The sequence below is a fragment of the Chlorocebus sabaeus genome, chromosome 8 (genome assembly GCF_047675955.1).
Source record: "Chlorocebus sabaeus isolate Y175 chromosome 8, mChlSab1.0.hap1, whole genome shotgun sequence".
Lineage (NCBI taxonomy): Eukaryota > Metazoa > Chordata > Mammalia > Primates > Cercopithecidae > Chlorocebus > Chlorocebus sabaeus.
Genome location: NC_132911.1, coordinates 124,123,557 through 124,143,471, shown reverse-complemented (window position 1 = coordinate 124,143,471; position 19,915 = coordinate 124,123,557). Strand labels below are relative to the sequence as shown.

General features: G+C 36.9%; 1 protein-coding gene across 1 annotated transcript in view; it reads left to right on the top strand.

Moving 5' to 3' along the window:
* The window catches only part of MRPL13 (mitochondrial ribosomal protein L13), a 49,493-nt gene extending 30,737 nt beyond the window's left edge, over window positions 1-18,756 (top strand). The window contains exons 6-7 of the mRNA XM_008001451.3: window positions 206-327; window positions 18,476-18,756. Coding sequence (XP_007999642.1) covers window positions 206-327; window positions 18,476-18,497 — 144 coding nt within the window. The 3' untranslated portion in view covers window positions 18,498-18,756. The remainder of the gene's footprint in view (window positions 1-205; window positions 328-18,475) is intronic.
* The last annotated feature ends 1,159 nt before the right edge of the window (window positions 18,757-19,915 follow it).

Below are 19,915 nucleotides of genomic sequence, written 5' to 3'. Positions count from 1 at the left end.
AAATAGGTGTCTTATTATAATGGGATTACTCGTATTAATCTAATGTACTTTTGGGGAATTTTTATAAGGTTTTTATTTTAAAGATTTTATGTTTTCCTTATTCTGTGAACATTCTTTTGCTTTTTTTTTTTAACACTAAGTATTAGTAATTTATTGCTAAGAAAGATATTTTAAGAAAATTAAGTCTATTTTTTTTTTAATGTAGGATATTCCAGAAGATATTCTTAAGAATTTGGTGGAGGAGCTTCCTCAACCACGAAAAATACCTAAACGTCTAGATGAGTACACACAAGAAGAAATAGATGCCTTCCCAAGAGTGTGGACTCCGTAAGTGTTTCCCTTCTTCTTGTCTTTTTTTTTCTCTTTTGATATCCTCTGTTTCCTCAACCATATGATTAAATAAGATCCTTAAGGACGGGAAAAGTGAACTCATTTTTCTGCTCTCTTGGGAACTCAGCAGCTACTACCTACAAATAAACTCTAGATATAGATATTAGAACCAAAAATTTTTAAGCATTAAGACCTTGCTAGGTAAGTGCAAGGATGTTCATAGGTTCCTATAATTATCAAATATTTTGTTTGAGTCGACCTTCCTTGGACTGATGGTAGTCTTTAGGAATGATACATGAATTGTTATTAATCTGAAATGTAAGGATTCTCAGATTTCCACATTGTTTCATAAGCTAAAACTGTTATCTAATGAGAAGTCATTAATTTTGGATACTTGCTGTCTTGGTTCAAAAAGAAAAAAAAAAAAAAAAAAAACACTTTTTGCTCTCCTCTGTACAGTTTGCCATAAAACTGCTAAGATGTAACATTCTTACTCCCATCTAGTTGTTTCTAGGCTTTTTTGCCAGGGCTCTCCAGATGATGAAGCATTTAAATGTAACTTCCTCAGGCAGTCCTTCCTGTAATCTTTGAACCTGGTTAGGCTCTCATTATGGGTTCTCATCGTACACTTCCATTTACTGATTTACTCTAATTTATTTATATATTTGTGTGATTATCTGTTTTCTGTCTGTCTTTCTTGCTAGACTTCATGAGGGAGCTACATGTTTGTCTTATTTAGCACTGAGCTTGGTGCTAGACAAATTAAGTAGACACTCAGCCAGTATTTTTTGAACAAATTAATTAAGACAGATTTTTTTTATCAGCTTTTGTAAGTGACTTCAGGAAAGAATCTCTAGAAAATATGAAGCAAAGACCACTTTTCATTTTTTTCACAGCATTTATCACTATCTACAGTACTTTTATTTATATGTGTGTTTATTATTTGTCTCTCTACACTCATGGCAATAATAAAAATAGCAAACACTAATAAAGCATTTATTGTGTGCTTTATATGTATTAATCTACTAATCCTCAGAGCGATCTAGTGAGTCAGTACAATTTTTATTCTTATTTTTAAATGAGAAAATGTGGGCACAGAGAGATAAAGTAACTTGACTATTATCACATAGTTGTAAATGGTAGTTTAGGGATTCAAGCCTGAGTGACTAGCTGCTGTGTCATGCTCCTTACTCTGCTGGAATGCCCCTTCTTGCATTGGCATGTCAGCTTCAAGGGGGCAGGGACATTGTCTGATTCAGCATTTACATCATAGAAATACTTAGAAACATGTAGAAATAGTACTTGGCACATAATGGGTACTCAGTGAGTGTTTTTGAAAGAATGAAGACATGAGCTCTTTCCCTAAAAATTAAATGTGAAATTGTCATGAATAGCTTAACGAAGTTTTAGAAAAATCCAAACAAAGGTTCAAATCTTGCCTCTATAGCAGCTGACTCTATAACCTTAAGTAAATCATCTGTCATTTTGAGCCTTAGTTTCTTCATCTCAACTCAGTTTCTTCAGTTGTAAATTAGAGCCAGTCCATACTTCTGAGAATTGCTGGAAGGAATAAGTGAGCAACTTAGCTCACTTGAAGTGCTAAGTTTTTAATAGGAGAATTTTTTTGCTATTGCAAATTCTATACCATTTTAACATGCTTGCTAGTGTCGAATTTTATTGTAAATGTACTTAAGTTGATGTAGTTTGAAAATATTCAGCTTTGGTAAGTTATATACTAAAAACATTTTAAGTTGTCCTTGAAGTTTTGACAGGTTACCTTCCTATAACAAGTTCTGTAAATATATATCTGATTTTCTTACAGAAACACCATCATAAATGAATTTATATTCCTGACCAAGAGGGGTGTGGTACTCTTTTTTTTTAAATTAGAAATAACAAAGATGCTGTTAAATCATGGATGTGCAAATACATATTATACACTTGAAGTCATATTTCATGAATATTCTAAAGTGTATTCTAAATCAGTTAAACTGGCACCATAGTAATATAACAATTCACAAATTATATTTAGTGTTATTATAGTCAGAGTACTGACCAAAATTCTCATTTTGCTGAATGATTTCTGCTTTCTTTTGAAACAAATTAGAAGGTGCCTGAGTGCCTTCATTTTATTAATAGAATTAGAAAGGGCTTTTCTATAGCTATTTTTAAGGAGACTTTTAGAGAAACTTAGAGACACTTGATGCATTTTTAGTTACTACTCTGGGAATGGATTTTCCTGCCCTCTGTCTTCATTCCAGATTTCCCTGAGGCAGGAATATGCATTAGACACCAAGTTTTCCTTTAAGCTTTATTAAAGTTGTGATTTTTCCTCATAAATAGTCACATACATATGTTAACTTGTATTGTCAAAGTAATAAAATAAGTATACATTTACTGAAATGTACAGATAGTATAGGTGTACTAGTCATTTAATATAAATCATTCTATATTTCTTTCTCCCTGCACATTTGAGGTGACATCAAGTCCAGTTAGTCTTTATTATGTGAAAAGCATGTGACCAGGAAAAAAAATAGTCAAGTTTGTCTAAGAAATAGATGATCATTTACTTCAAGGCTCTTGAGTAGAACTTTCTGCAATGATGAAAAAAACTCTCAGCCTATAATCCTAGCACTTTGGGAGGCCAAGGCAGGAGGACCTCTTGGGTCCAGGAGTTCAAGACCAGCCTGGGCAAGATGGCCAGACCCTGTCTCTACAAAAACAAAAAACAAAAAAATTAGCCAGGTGTGTTGGCACACACCTGTAGTCCCAGCTACCTGGGAGGCTTGAGGCAGGAGGATCCCTTGAGCCCAGGAGGTTGTGGCTACAGTGAGCCATGATCATGCCACCGCGCTCCAGCCTGGACAACAGAGCAAGACCTGCCGAGAGAGAGGAAGAGGAAGAGAGAGGGGGAGGGGGAGGCAGTGGAAGAGGGAGGAGAAGGAGAGGGAAGCCTGGCGCTGTGGCTCATGCCTGTAATCCCAGCACTTTGAGAGGCTGAAGTGGGTGGATCACCTGAGGTTGGGAGTCCAAGACCAGCCTGGCCAACATGGTGAAACCCTGTCTCTAATACAAATATAAAATAAAAACTAGCCGGATATGGTGGTGGGCACCTGTAATCCCAGCTACTCTGGAGGTTGAGGTAGGAGAATTGCTTGAACCCGGGAGGCAAAGGTTGCAGTGAGCCGAGATCACGCCATTGCACAACAAGAGCAAAACTCCATCTCAAAAAAATAAAAGAAAAGGAAGCAAGGAGGGAGGGATGAAGGGAAGGAGGTAACTCTATTTGAGCTTCAAATACATTAGCTACTGTTGATGTGTATCTCTTGAGGCCTTGCACTGTGGCTAATGTGACTAAGGAACTGAATTTTTGTTAGTAAACAAAATTACCCTTGCTTCATATGGCTAGTGTCTACATTATTGGACTATGCCATTTTATAAAGTTCTATTAAATATTACATACTTTAGAATTCGAATTAAAATATTTGATATGCCATGCAGTTCAATTCATGGAACATGAGGTTTTTATTATTGGAAGGATTGCCTTTATTAGAAAAAAATTTTTTGCTCCTTTTGGAGGAGGACCTTGCTTAAGATATGCTTTTGTTCTACCCAACATAGCTAAGCCAAGAATATTATCTTCCTTTGGAATGTAGTAACTGGAATTTGTTTAAGATAGATCTGATGGCGAATCTGCAGACACTTGACAAACAGATGTACCTGCATTGCGCCACAAGTAAAGAGCCACAAAAATAGCTTGCTTTGGTGTTTGCTTCCCTAGTAATAATACTTAAAATATGTTTATAATATTAAAATGTACATTTTATAATTTGAACTGTTACAAATATTTGGTTCAATGTAAGTTTATTAACTTTTATATTAGAGACTAAAAGCTTCTGAGCAGCAGAAACAATTATTAAAGAACTTTGAACCCAGTAGATGATTGACAAAATTGCTTTAACCTTAATTAAAAGCTAGCATTGTTGGGATTTTATTTACATTATTTTAAATCACCTCCAAAGATTCTTTCAGGCCTAGTTTCAGCATCATTAGGTTTTCTTTTGTAGTTATTAGTTTAGTCATTAGTTATTGTCATTTTTAAGCTATAGTAGAAGATAGGGAATGAAATTGATCTTTATGACAAAACTATACTTTTTGAAAACTAAAAGCCATTTTATATATACTATGGGTACTATTGCCTATTCATCTCACTTCTTAAGTTAATACTTGGTGTATTATATTTTACTAGTGGATATACTTGGTATATTATATTTTACATAAATCATGGATACATAAATTTTGTGAAAGTGTTATGAAGTTATATTTTTTATATTTCTTGATGGTACAAAGCAGATAGGTATTTGCAATGTGCAAATGGTGACTGTGGGGTTTACACTTAAATTTTTCTTTTTTCTTTAAAGGCAAAAAATAGCACCATCTTCACAATTCTGTTGCTTGAGATTGTAGCTTTAAAATGGTCAATTTATTTTAATACTATCAATAATTACTTACATGATTATTGCAGTTTTGCCAGCACATTTCACAACCCCAATAATCATGGAAATTAATCATGCTCATTGTAATGGAAATGTTTCAAAATGTAGTCTACAAATAAAACTTGGATCATTTTAAACTTTATTTTCAATTTTTGCAAAATGATGTAGGAGAGCTTTTCCTAGGGAAAACTAGGCATGTGAAAAAATTCAACTTGAATTGCTTTGCAGTATTTTTCCTTACATGTTAATTCAGTAAGAAGTGCTTTTTTAAAGCAAAACTCTCCTTTGTAGAGAAGCTAACCATGGAAAGCCTCAGCATCAATACATGCTTGAAAACAGGTTTTTACAATAAAAACCTGTGTTCCTGGTGTTTCAGTACTCTACAGAGTGTGCTGTTAGAAATGTGCCTGCAAAGGAGAGCTGGATGGTAAGGATGAAGACGAAGTATGAGGACAACCATTACTGATGCAGAATTGTCTCTTCTGAAAGTTGGATGAGGATTAGGGAGCTCAGTATGTAATCCATTCAGCTCTGTAAAAGAAAAGCTGGATTCCAGATGCTGGGAACATTAGCACTGCATTGGTGAGCATCCTGTTCAGTCTGTAGCTCTAGAAGGGAGCAAGAATTTAAGCTTAGTGCATATTCTCTGATATGAAAGCTATTACTCCTAAAAACTACCCATTTTCAGATTTACTTAATACTCAGGAAAAAATTACTTTTACCTATGCCTTTATAAAATGTGCTTCAGATCAGAGACTTAACGACAGTGTAGAAGGATTTTTACCTTTTCTAATCCCATAAGTTGCTGGGATCTGGACAGCTTTAAGATTTTCCATAATTTTATGCTAGTCTAGTCATGTGGCATTTTCTCCACACGATTTAACTTAATTTGCTGCTCTTCACAGTCAGAAGTTACTAGCTGGACTTGTGGACTAAGGTTACTTTCCAACTTTCCTACCCATTTCAACCAGCTCAGCACTGACTTCAATGATAGACTTCAGTCTCTCCAGTCCTGAGTTTTGCTCAAATAGGCATTCTACGCTGTACTGTTCTTTGGATATGAACAGATTAGGACTGGCTATTAAAATAAAAAAGTATTCTCTATTTAAACAACAAAAACCAAATCATTTATGAGTCCTAGCTGATACAGATTTTGACTAAAAATTTGTAGATGAATGTAATGGCAATTTCTGTTCATTTTAATTGAAAAAAATCATTTGGCAAAAATTTTCAACAATCTAACAGGTTTAGTTTATTTAAAAGCATGTTGATATGTAGGTTTGTATCTGAAAGGGAAGAAACACAAAAGAATAATCAAAAAGAGATTAAAAAAATTTTTTTAAATGTATGTTGAGCTTTTTCTGATCAGGATGGTGCTACAGTGCCTAGGAAAATGAGGGCTAAGGCACCATTACTTTACCTCTCAGTATAGCTAACATCCTTAAAGAATATGTGATGTCACCAGATTTCCTGAAATGGTTTATTCTAAATAATTTCATTCATACAATGGAAATGACTTAAAACTCAAACTGACCTTTTATTGCTTTTAAGATTAGTTCACCATCCAAATATTATTTTAGTCTTTTAAATGTTTCATAGAATAAGCATTATACTAAGAAATATTATTTCAGAGTGAAAAGACATAAAACCTAATGAAGAAAAAAAAATATTTTTGAGATTACACTTTAGCTACGCTCAGTTTCCTAGACTTACAGCTGAAATGGGATTTTTTTTTTACTTCAAAAATAAATTATTCTTAGTAGGACCAATAATGTTAAGTGTCACTAATCTTACTGTAGCATAAGCCATGTGCTTCATAACTTGATGTTTTGTTTTATTCACAACAAAGTAAATTTTTCCTACTATTTTATAATACAAACTAAAATCTCCAAAAAGTTTTTTCCTAATGTTAAGAGGTAAATTCTTCTATAGAAATTACTCCATTTTCAGGATAATATAAATGTTTTAACCTCTGTTATTACTGAATTCTGAATTTGAATCTCTGCTTTTTTGATATGTGCTTATGTCACTTTAATGAGTAGCGGTATTTTGCTTGTTTCATCTAATGAGTAGCAGGCAGTGTTTTGCATAGGCATGCATATGGTAAAGAATTTGCTATAGAAAACAGAATGATGTGGCATGTAGTGTGACTTTAACTGTTTTTGAGCAGTCACAAGAACCATAGAGAATTTTCTACCACTCAGACGGGCCTTTTTAAAAGTTCTGTTTTCTCACTCAAAAAAAGTAATACTATTTTCAGACATTACTTTGTTTAAAGGCAGTTTTTGCTAGTGACAAGTATTATCTGCAAAATAGTTATTACAGAACATTTGATAGCTATGGAAAGTGTAGCACAATTTAGAGAATGAATTAAAGTTTTATGTTAGCTATTTCTTAGATGATTCAGTAATCTCCAAAGTACATTCTAAGCACATAAATGAAAGTTTAAAACTTTCAGCTTTCACTTCAAAGGTCAAAACTTGTGTATGTTTCATATATATTTTATATATAAGTATACTATATATAAATTATATATAAAATATATATCATAGCTTTATTAGATAACAGTTATACACACACATACACACACACACACATATATAATCCACTGTTAGAAACTGCTTTATAAAGATGAGGACTTGGTCCTGCTCACTGCTTTATTCCCAGTGCCCACAGCAGGCCTGACCAGTCAATTTGTTGAATGAATGAATGCATGAATGGAATCATATCCTCCCTGAAAGGGAAATTGATGTTCAGTTCATGAAGTGTGATAAATTCATGTTTTGGGTTTTGCTGCTTACTTAAATCTTGTTTAACTATAGGTAAAATAGACATTTTTCTTAACAGGCCTTGCTTTAGTGCAGCTCTAATATAGCCAGTTTTGGATACTTTGTATTACATGTTTAAATAACGATCATGGCAGTTTCATTAACATACAACTTATATTTCTGTCAAGGAGTAAATTTGTATAATTTACATGAAAAAAAATTGATAGGTGTTAGCTTTCAGAAATGGCATTTGAAATATCCCTCTAAAGATTTCCTGTGATTATTTTAGAATACTGTTATTATTTACAAATATATTAACCTTATGTAACATTAATGTACATTTTAAAACTACATAAATTTGTTATTTCCAATGAAACAGTGACAAAGAAGTAGGGCTAATGTATAATATACATTCACCTATCATCCCTCTTTTAAAAGATTAAGCCATTTCATTTAAGTTTCAAGTAGTTAAGCATTGATAATATGAAAAGTAATGTGCTAGATGCCACACTTCTTGTTTTTAAAAACTAATCTAGTGAGGAGATTAGGTCATCTCAGCACAAAATAGGGAAAATATGTAAGCAACATAATCTGAGAATTCAATTCTAGTTTGCATAATGTTACCATATGTGGGTTACCAACTTTTAAAGAATCTAAATACATTTGCTGAGTACTAAAGCTACTTGAACTGCAATTTGGGAGAAAAGAACCAGGAAAGATACTGTGTATCAAATGGAGTCATCTCTAGTTTAGGAAGAAGTATGTGTGTTACCTTCTGTTAGATAGTGTTAGCAATTTCTTACTGAAGGTGCTCCTCTCTCTTATAAATAGCTCTGTCTTTGGTCTGAGGGGAACCCATGCTAATTAGAATGTGGTCCATAAACCAGCACTGCATCAGGTGGGAGCTTGTTAGGATTGGCGAATCATGAGCCCCTCCACAGAATAAGTGAAATCAGAAGCTGCATTCTCATAAGAATCCAAGCAATTTGTATGCCTGCTGAAGTTTGAGAAAGACAGACATAAATAGCCCTCTCCTCCCCTTTCTTATATTACCTTGAATTTCTTTGTTTTAGTGGAAAGAAATAAGCAATACAGAAAAGTTGTGTGTATGCTTGTTTTCATTTCTGTTTGAGCCAGAGAGAAGTAAAACCATATTTACTTCATATTTACGTTTTACATTTAGTGTAAAAACCTCTCTTTTTCCCCACAGGGGAACCTCCTGAAAAACATGTATCATTAATTGCCTCCAGTATGAGTTGATGTTTCCAGCTGTGCCACTGTCTTAACTATCTAGTCTTTGACCATGATACTGTTTTTCCCCCTTGGAAGCAAATTAACCATCTGCAAAATATCCCAATTATTTAAAGATGAATTTGCACATGAAGTGACATTTTCAAGGGGGTCACTGTACTCTGTACTGTGCTTAGATATACCAGGCATCCACTGTGTATCGGACATTGCCCTGGCTGATGGGAGTATAAGATAATCATATCAGCGCCCTGCTTTCAGAGGACTGGCAGCCTAAGAGGCATCATATAGAATAAAATGGTGCTTGCAAGCACTGGAGTCAAATTGTTTACACTCATACCCCTGCCATCTACCTCCTAGCTGTGTATCCTTAGCCACGTTACGGAGCTGCTTGGAGCCTAAGTTTTGTCACTGTGAAATGAAATTATTAACAGTGTCTTTCTTACAAAGTAGTTGTGAGGATAAAATAATTCATGTGAAGTCTTTATTATTCTTTGTGGCACCTAATAAGCACTCAGCATTTCTTATTTACCAGGAAGAGCCAGTATGATTAGAGAAGCGTTGTAGTGGAAGTATGTATTAAGCTTTCTGGCAATCCTAGAGAAAGGAGCCCAGTCTATGTTAGAAAGGAATTGTTGTGAAGAGCTGGACAGAAAATGTAACGTTTGAGGTGGATTTTGAAAGATTAGTCATGGTTGCCAGGCAGAGAAAAGAGAAAGGAAATTTCAGGTACCCAAGTTCAGCAGTGTGAGGGTATTTATCTGGGCAATAGCAAGCAGTGTAGCGGGACCAGGCTATAGAAAATAGAGTGTAGAAAGAATAACTCAGAAAGGTTAACTGGGGCCACATAGTGGAGGCTCATGTGTTTAATTCTAGAGTATTTGAACTTTGAGAATGCAAGAGAGGGTCATTCAAGATTTTTAAGTGGGGCCACATGACATGAAGAAGTGGGATAGAAAAGCAGAAACCTGTGTTAGAGACCTTCCAATTTGTTCCCTCTTGCCTCAAGTTTCCTAAGTGCCAAATCCTAATTTCTACATGTCTGCCATGTCCAGATTTTATCATATTCAGAATCAACCCTCCATTCCCTATCCTGAAAAACAGCATAGCTGCATTCTTCAATCTGAAAATTAATAATCTCTGAATGTCATTTTCTAGTAACTCCTTCCTGCCATCTCCCTGGCTCCTTTCCTCTTCTCTCTCCCATTCCACTCACCTCCAAACCCAACCTGTTACTCTCTTGTTTCCAAAATTCTGAACCTGACCTCTCTTTTTTCTCATCACTGCCACTGTTCTGGCAGAGCCCATACTTTTATACTTCCTCCAAAAAAAATCTTGAAACAAATTTGGGCTTCATTAGCCCTCTATTGCCTTGAGGTCAATGTCCACATTGTTTTATGTGGTGGATCATACCATTCAATTTTACTTCTAAATTCCACTGAAAGGTGGTATTGTCATTTCATTTCAATTAAATAAATCTTTTTGTGTGGAAACAACTGATGACTGTGACTAAACACATTTAATTCTATTGAGTGGAGTTGCAGACTTCTTGTGGGACATTAACTTAGATTTCTTTCCAATTGCATGACCACCACCTCCTTTGTAATTATATGAACCAGCTGGATGGGATAACAAATTGTTTCTTAAAATGTACTGGTGTCTCTTTACTAAGAACTGCTTTGAGTATATTGAGTCACATACCAAAGGTGAAAAGGGTATATTCTGGAGCTGCGTGTAACTGTCATCAGATTGTTATTTCCCAGACTTTGGATGCAGTTTTTACATTTGGATAGAGATTTCACAAACAAAGTGACAAAATTCTGCGATTTATCTTCTTATTGTTATAGATGGCTGATATGGCAAAGCATACATGGCTAGTTTCCCAGATCAGTGCTTTTGTTGCTCAGAGTTTAATAATAGACAATTTAAAATTCTGTAGAGTTCTTTTACTTAGCTAGTAGACTGTCAGTCTTCTTAGGTAGGCTATGTGGTATCCTGTGAGTATTCAGTTTCAGAAAACATTTATAAATTTATAAATATAGAAAGGGACTAGTAGATTAAGTTGTTTTTGGGCAAACAAAGTCATCTACTGTTTAAAGGAACTCAAACTATTACATATTTTTACAGTTGTCTTCGAAATACTTACTTATTTTCTTCAACATTTATTTTAAGTTCCAGGGTACACGTGCAGGTTGTACAGGTTTGTTACATAGGTAAACATGTGCCATGGTGGTTTGGTGCACAGATCAACCAATCTCCAGCATCCATTAGCTATTCTTCCTGATGCTCTCCCTCCCCCAAACCCTCCTAACAGGCTCCAGTGTACGTTGTTCCCCCCAGCCCCACGTGTCCATGTGTTCTCATCTTTTAGCTCCCATACGTGAGAACATGCAGTTTTTGGGTTTCTGTTCCTGCATTAGTTTGCTGAGGATAATGGCTTCAAGTTCCATCCATGTTCCTGCAAAGAACATGATCTCATTCCTTTTTATGACTGCATAGTATTCCATGGTGTATATGTACCACATTTTCTTTATCCAGTCAGGGCATTTGAGTTGATTGCACGTCTGTGCTATTGTGAATAGTGCTGCAGTGAACATACACACGCGTTTGTCTTTATAATAGAATGATTTCTATTCCTTTGGGTATATACCCAGTAATGGAATTTCTGGGTCAAATGGTATTTCTACCTCTAGATCTTTGAGGAATTGCCACACTGTCTTCCACAGTGGTTGAACTAATTTACCCTCCCACCAACAATGTAAAAGTTTCTTTTTCTCCACAACTTTGCCATCATCTGTTGTTTCTGGACTTTTTAATAATTTCCATTCTGACTGGCATGAGATGGTATCTCAGTTGTGGTTTTGATTTGCATTTCTCTAATGATCAATGATGTTGGCTTTTTTTCATGTTTGTTGGCCTCATGAATATCTTCTTTTAAGAAGTATCTGTTCATGTCCTTTGCCTGCCTGCTTTTTAATGGGGTTATTTTTTCTTCTAAATTTGCCTAAATTCATTGTAGATGCTGGATATTAGACCTTTGTCAGATGGATAGATTACAAACATTTTCTCCCATTCTATGAGTTGCCTGTTGACTCTGATGCTAGTTTCTTTTGCTATGCAGAAGCTCTTTAGTTTAATTACATCCCATTTGTCAATTTATGCTTTTGTTGTAATTGCTTTTGAAATTTTTGTCATGAAATCTGCCCATGCCTGTGTCCTGAATGGTATTGCCCAGATTTTCTTCTAGGGTTTTATAGTTTTGGGTTTTACATTTAAGTCTTTAATTCATCTTGAGTTAAATTTTGTATTAGGTGTAAAGATGGGGTCCAGTTTCAGTTTTCCGCATATGGCTAGCCAGTTTTCCCAGCACCATTTATGGAGTAGAAAATCCTTTGCCCATTGCTTGTTTTTGTCAGATCTGTCGAAGATCAGATAGTTGTAGGCATGTGGTCTTATTTCTGAGTTCTCAGTTCTGTTCCATTGGTCTATGTGTCTATTCTTGTACCAGTACCATGTGATTTTGGTTACTGTAGCCTTGTAGTATAGTTTGAAGTTGGGTAGTGAAGGGCCTTCAGCTTTGTTGTTTTTGCTTAGGATTGTCTTGGCTATTTGGGCTCTTTATTGGTTCCGTATGAATTTTAAAATAGTTTCTTCTGATTCTGTGAAGAATGTCAATGTTAGCTTAATGGGAATAGCATTGAACCTATAAATTACTTTGGGCAGTATGGACATTTTCACCATACTGATTCTTCTTATCCATGAGCATGGAATGTTTTTCCATTTGTTTGTGTCCTCTCTGATTTCCTTGAGCAGTGGTTTGTAGTTCTCCTTGAAGAGGTCCTTCATTTCCCTTGTTAGCTGTATTCCTAGGTATTTTATTCTTTTGTAGCAATTGTGAATGGGAGTTGATTTATGATTTGGCTCTCTGTTTGCCTGTTGTTGGTGTATAGGAATTCTAGCAATTTTTGCACATTGATTTTGTATCCTGAGACTTTGCTGAAGTTGCTTATCAGCTTAAGAAGCTTTTGGGATGAAACGATGGGATTTTCTAGATATAGCGTCATGTCATCTGCAAACAAAGGTAATTTGACTTCTTCTCTCCCTATTTGAATACCCTTTATTTCTTTCGCTTGCCTGATTGCCCTGGCCAGAGCTTCCAGTACTATGTTGAATAGCGGTGATGAAAAAAGGCATCCTTGTCATTTGCTTGTTTTCAAGGGTAATGCTTCCAGCTTTTCACCATTTAGTATAGTATTGGCTGTAGGTTTCTCACATATGGCTCTTACTATTTTGAGGCATGTTCCTTCAATACCTTGTTTATTGAGAGTTTTTAACATGAAAGGATGTTGAATTTTATCAAAGGCTTTTTCTGTGTCTATTGAGATGATCATGTGGTTATGTCTTTAGTTCTTTTTATGTTGATGAATTACATTTATTGATCTGCATATGTTGAACCAGCCTTGCATCCTGGGGATGAAGCTGACTTGATTGTGGTGGATAAGCTTTTTGATGTGCTGCTGGATTCAGTTTGCCAGTGTTTTATTGAGGATTTTTGCATCGATGTTCTTCAGGCATATTGGCCTGAAGTTTTCTTTATGTTGCACTTCTGCTAGATTTTGGTATTAGGATTATGCTGGCCTCATAAAATAGGTTAGGGAGGAGTCCCTTCTTTTGAATTTTTTAGAATAGTTTCTGTAGAAATGGTACCAGCTCTTCTTTATACCTCTGATAAAATTCAGCTCTAAATCTGTCTGGTCATCGTTTTTTTTGTTAGTTTGTTTGTTTGTTTGTTTTGGTTGGTGAGCTATTTATTACTGATTTGATTTCAGAATTATGGGTCTATTCAGGGATTTAATTTCTTCCTGGTTCAGTCTTTGGAGGGTTTATGTGTCTAGGAATTTATCCATTTCTTCTAGATTTTCTAGTTTATGTGTATAGAGGTGTTTGTAGTATTCTTGCATGATGGTTTATATTTCTGTGGGATCAGTAGTGATACCCCCTTATCATTTCTGATTGTGTCGATTCTGCTCTTTCTTCTTCTTTATTAGTCTAGCTAGCAGCCTATTTTTTTATTATTATATTATTATTTTTATTATGTTTCCAAAACACCAGCTCCTGGATTCATTGATTTTTTTTTTTTTTTTTTTTTTTTTTTTGAAGGATTTTCTTGTCGCTGTCTCCTTCAGTTCTGCTCTGATCTTGGTTATTTCTTGTCTTCTGCTAGCTGTGTTTGCTCTTGGTACTCTAGTTCTTTTTGTTGTGATGTCAGGTTGTTAATTTGAGATCTTTGTAGCTTTTTGATGTGGGCATTTAGTGCTACAAATTTCCCTCTTATTCTGGTATGTTGTCTCTTCATTCTCATTAGTTTCAAAGAACTCCTTGATTTCTACCTTAATTTCATTATTGACCCAGGAGTCATTCAGGAGCAGATTGTTCAGTTTCCATGTAGTTGTATGGTTTTGAGTGAATTTCTTAGCCTTGAGTTCTAATTTGATTGTGCTGTGATCTGAGAAACTGTTATGATTTCAGTTCTTTACATTTGCTAAGAAGTGTTTTACCTTACTGTGATCAGTTTTAGAGTAAATGCCATGTGGCAACAAGAAGAATGTATGTTCTGTTGTTTTGGGGTGCAGAGTTCTGTAGATATCTATCAGGTCTGTTTGATCCAGAGCTGAGTTCAGGTCCTGAATATCTTTGTTAATTTTCTGTCCCAGTGATCTGTCGAATATTGTCAGTGGGGCATTAAAGTCTCTCACAATGATCATGTGGGAGTCTAAGTCTCTTTGTAGGTCTCTAAGAACTTGTTTGTGAATCTGGATGCTCCTGTATTAGGTGCATATATATTTAGGATAGTTAACTCTTGTTGAATTGAACCTTTACCTTCTGTCTTTGTAAATTTTGGTTGGTTTAAAGTCTGTTTTGTAAGAAATTAGGATTGCAACCCCTGCTTTTTTCTGGTTTCCATGTGCTTGGTAAATTTTTCCTCCATCCCTTTATTTCGAGCCTATGTGTGTCTTTGTTTGTGAGATGGGTCTCTTGAAGACAGCATACCAATAGGTCTCAACTTTTTATCCAGTTTGCCAGTCTGTGTCTTTAAATTGGGGCATTTAGCCTATTTACATTTAAGGTTAATATTGTTGTGTGTGAATTTCATCCTGTCATGATGCTAGCTGGTTATTTTGCAGACTTGTTTATTTGGTTGCTTCATAGCATCACTGGTCTGTCTACTTTAGTGTGTTTTTGTAGTGGCTGGTAGTGGTTGTTCCTTTCCATATTTAGTGCTTTCTTCAGGAGCTCTTGCAAGGCAGGCCTGGTGGTGATGAATTCCCTCAGCATTTGTTTGTCTGAAAAAGATATTATTTCTTCTTCACTTAGGAAGCTTAGTTTGGCCAGATATGAAATTTTGGGTTGGAATTTCTTTAAAAATGTTGAATATTGCCCCTATTCTCTTCTGGCTGGTAAGGTTTCTACTGAGAGGTCCACTGTTAGTCTGACTGGTTTCTCTTCGTAGGTGACCTGGCCTTTCTCTCTGGCTGCCCTTAACATTTTCTCTTTTATTTTGACCTTGGAGAATCTGAAGATTGTGTGTCTTGAAGTTGCTCTTATCATGGAATACTTTACTGGGGTTCTCTGGATTTCCTGACTTTGAGTTTTGGCCTGTCTTGCTAGGTTGGGGAAGTTCTCCTGGATGATATCTCGAAGTATGTTTTCCAACTTGGTTCTGTTCTCCCTTTTTCAGGTACCCCAATTAGTCATAGGTTTTTACATAGTCCCATATTTCTTGGAGGTTTTGTTCATTCCTTTTCATTCTGTGTGTGTGTCTGTGTGTGTGTGTGTATGTGTCTCTGTGTGTGTGTGTGTATGTGTGTATAAATTGTCTGCCTGTCTTATTTCAGAAAGATACTTAGTCTATTCTGCCATTGATACTTGTGATTGCATTATGTATTTCTCATGTTGTATTTGTCAGCTCCATGAGATCAGTAATGCTCCTCTCTAAACTGGCTATTCTGGCTGTTGGCTCCTGTATTATCATGATTCTTAACTTCTTTGCATTGAGTTACAGCACGCTCCTTTAGCTCAGTGAAATCCATTATTACTCACCTTCTGAAGCCTACTTTTGTCAGTTAAACCATCTCAACTTCAGCCCAGTTTTGTGCCTTTGCTGAGGAGGTGTTGCAGTCATTTGGAGGAGAAGTAGTACTCTGGCTTTTAGAGTTTTCAGGGTTTTTGCATTGATTCTTTCTCATCTTTGTGGGCTTATCTGTCTTCGATTTTTGAGGTGGCTTACCTTTCAGTGGGGTTTTTGTGGGGTCTTTTTTTGTTGATGTTGTTGTTGTTACTTTGTTGTTTTTCTGTTAACAGACCACTTTTCCATAGGACTATTGCAGTTTGCTGGGGGATCTCACCAGACCCTAGTTGTTTCAGTTTTTACCTTACTTGGAGGTATCACCAGTTAAGCCTGCAAAACAGCAACGACAGTAGCCTGTTCCTTCCTTTGGGAGCTCCGTCCTAGAGGGGTACTGACCTGTTGCTGGCCCAGACACTCCTGTAGGAGTTGTCTGGAGACCCCTGTTGGGAGGTCTCACCTAGTCAGGAGGAACAGGATCAGGGACCTGCTTAAAGCAGTCTGGCTGCTTTTTGGTAGAGCAGGTATGCTGTGTTGTGGGGAGCCCATCCCCATCCAGACTGCTTGAACTGTCCAGAGCCAACAGGCTGGAAAGGCTGAACTGGGTAGATGTTGGCCACCCCTCCTGCCAGGGGCTCCATCCCAGGGAGGCATGAGAGATCTGTCTGTATAACCCTGGCTGAAGTTGCTGAAATTCCTGGAGTTGCTGGTGCTCACTGGCACCAACTGGTGAGGAGGGATGGATCGGGGTCCCACTTAAAGAAAAAGTCTAGCCACAGTCTGGCACAGCAGCTGTGCTACATTGTGGTGGACTCCTCCTTGTCTAGACTGCCTGGACTCCCTGGAACTGGCAGGCTGGAATGACTGTGTCAAATGAACTGCAGAAACAGGGGCCGTCTCTCCCCAGGGCTCCATCCCAGGGAGAGATCAGAGTTCTGTTCATAAAACCCTGGCTAGAGTTGTTGAAATTCCTACAGGGAGGCCCCACCCAGTGAGGTGGGATGGATTAGGGTCCCAGTTAAAGAAGCAGTGTGGCCATGATCTGGTACAGCAGCTGTGTTGCATTGTGGGGGACTCCTCCTTGTCCAGTGAACTCCTTGGAGTTGGCAGGCTGGAATGGCTGAGTCGACCTAACCACAGAACTGGCAGCTGCCCCTCCCCGCAGGAACTTGTCCATCTCAGGCAGTCTCTAGCCTGTTGCACTGGTTGGCTGGATATCCAATCCAGTGAGGCTTAACATGTGAGGTGCCGTAGAAGTGGGGCCCGCAGAACAAAACTGCTTGGCTCCCTGGATTCAGCCCCTTCCTCGGGGAATTTACAGATGGATCTCCTGCCTTATGGGGATTCCTGGGGCTGGAATCTGTTAAACTCCTGGGTCTCTGTGTGAGCCTGAGCAACTGCTCTGCCAAGACTCTGGACAGCTCTGTGTATTGGACCCAAGGCCCTGTTGGTGTGGGCTCACAATGGTATCTCCTGATCCACAGGCTGCAAAGATCCGTGGGAGAAATGTGGTTTCCCAGGTGGGGTCACACAATCACTGCTTCCCTTGGCTGAGAGTGGGGGTTTCTTTGGCTCCATGCCACTCCCAGGTGGGCGATCACTCCATCCTGATTTCCTTAGTTATTTCTCCTTGAGTCGAGTAGTCTGCCTAGTCAGTCCCAATGTGAGAACCTGGGTATTTCAGTTGAAGGTGCTGAATTCACTTGCCATTTTCATTTGTCTGGGAGAGCTGCAGACCACAGCTGCTTCTAATCAGCCATCTTGGCCAAAATATCTGTTTGGTTTTTTTCTAACTTCCTTCAGAAAATTCCATATGGAAGCTCAACACCTACAAATACACTCTTGAAAAGATAACAGGACAAATTGTTTGCATTTTATAATTTCCTGTTTTTAATTTTCTCTATTGTTATAATTTAATACTTCTGAAAAATTTTTTTTAATTTACTAATGAAAGCAACTCTCAGGTGTGATTAATTTTATAATCACATAAATAAGGAAAATCAGTTATGTTTGTAAATAAATATTAGAAGACTGGTGTTTATATACTTATTTTGTATATGGATCATAATGAAAAATTTAGCATATGATAATATAAATAGGAAAAATCACTTATTCAAAATTTGCATTTGTACTATAAATCCGTGTCTTTGTTTGATTTTTAAACTCTTAAAGATTACAGTAATCTTTTCAATAAAAACTTTATAAAAGTGTTTAAAAATGGAACAGAGACATTGAATTCAGGTTATTACTAAATACATTCTTATATAGGCACAAGGTGGCTTGTATTTATACTTTCAGAAAGACTTTGGAGTTGTCACTTAACTGTTCTACTTTATAAAGATTTGATGTTAATGGGGTTTTTTTGGTCACCAAAAATTTAGATGCAGTGTTTGTAGCTATTTCTTGGTGAACAGTTATTTTTATTTTAAATTGGAAAAATAATCGTCATCAGTCAGGAGAAAACGAAATAGTGATTCATGAAGAAATATGTTGATTTTGTCTTTCAGACCTGAAGATTATCGGCTATAAGAGAATAAGAATTGCAGAAAATAACAGTGAAATGATTGAAACTTTCTTCTGATGAGTTTCTCTAACCTACAGGATGGAGTAGAACAACTGCTACAGTTCAGCACCTGTTTTATGTGCCAAATCACTGGGGAAAGGTCAGGAAGGTATACTCTTCAATAAGAAATTGTCATTAAAATATACTATTTTATGGAACCATTTTTATGTAATCTGATTTGAATGTTATAGTTGATAATAATAAAATCACTTACTTTGTTGACTATTCAGTGTTGCATTTAATGATAAAAAACAGACCCTGTGTATAGAATTGCAGTTACACATTCCAAAAATGCCTCTTCATGCAGATTTTCTCAAGATGCAGGTCACTTTTCTTGTCCCTTGTGAACAAGCTCTACCTTCACTTTTCATTTCAGTGGCTTTTTTGTTTTGTTTTGTTTTGTTTTTGTTGTTGTTTTTTTTTTGAGACAGAGTCTCGCTCTGTCGCCCAGGCTGGAGTGCAGTGGCACAATCTCAGCTCACTGCAAGCTCTGCCTCCCAGGTTCACGCCGTTCTCCTGCCTCAGCCTCCTGAGTAGCTGGGACTACAGGTGCCTGCCACCATGCTCAGCTAATTTTTTGTATTTTTAGTACAGACGGGGTTTCACCGTGTTAGCCAGGATGGTCTGGATCTCCTGACCTCGTGATCCACCCACCTCGGCCTCCCAAAGTGCTGGGATTACAGGCGTGAGCCACCACGCCTGGCCTTCAGTGGCTTTTTAAATCTAACCTGTCATCCATCTAAATTCATATTTGTAGCTTAATAGGGTAAAGTTTGCCCTGAAATATTTATAAACTGTTATCTTTTTCTGTGTCCCATATAGCCTCTTGGCCCCACATGACACCAAAATAAATAATGCCCATCTGCTCGTTAGAAATCCCTCTTTCCTGCCGGTGATTGTGTTTGTAGACTCTCCACACTGTTTTCCCATATCTATCCTGTTGGTTTCCATTCAGGTCTGTACTGGCACTTAGATTGGGGTGCTAGGATGACTATTGCTGTAAAATATGCTCTCTAGAAATTAAGATACTGAGCCACTGCATTTGGGCATTTTTATGGTGGTATTTTTTTCTTCTCTTTCCCTAGCCAATCAAGGAATGAATTTCAGACCAACTTTCCCATTCATTCAGCAAACATATATTGAGTACTGCTATATGCCAGGCACAGTGCTAGGTCCTGGGAAAACAAATCATACAAGTCGCCCCCAACACTTCTGTGCCCCATCAAAGAGTCTGTCGTAGGATGGGGAGGAAGTGTAGATAGATTTGTAAATAAGTAAAACTGGTTGTCAAAAGTGCTGATATAACTGTGCGAATTATGATGTAAACATGTTTAATAACTGCATTAAATATGACATAAGCACTTACTATGTGCCAGGCACAACC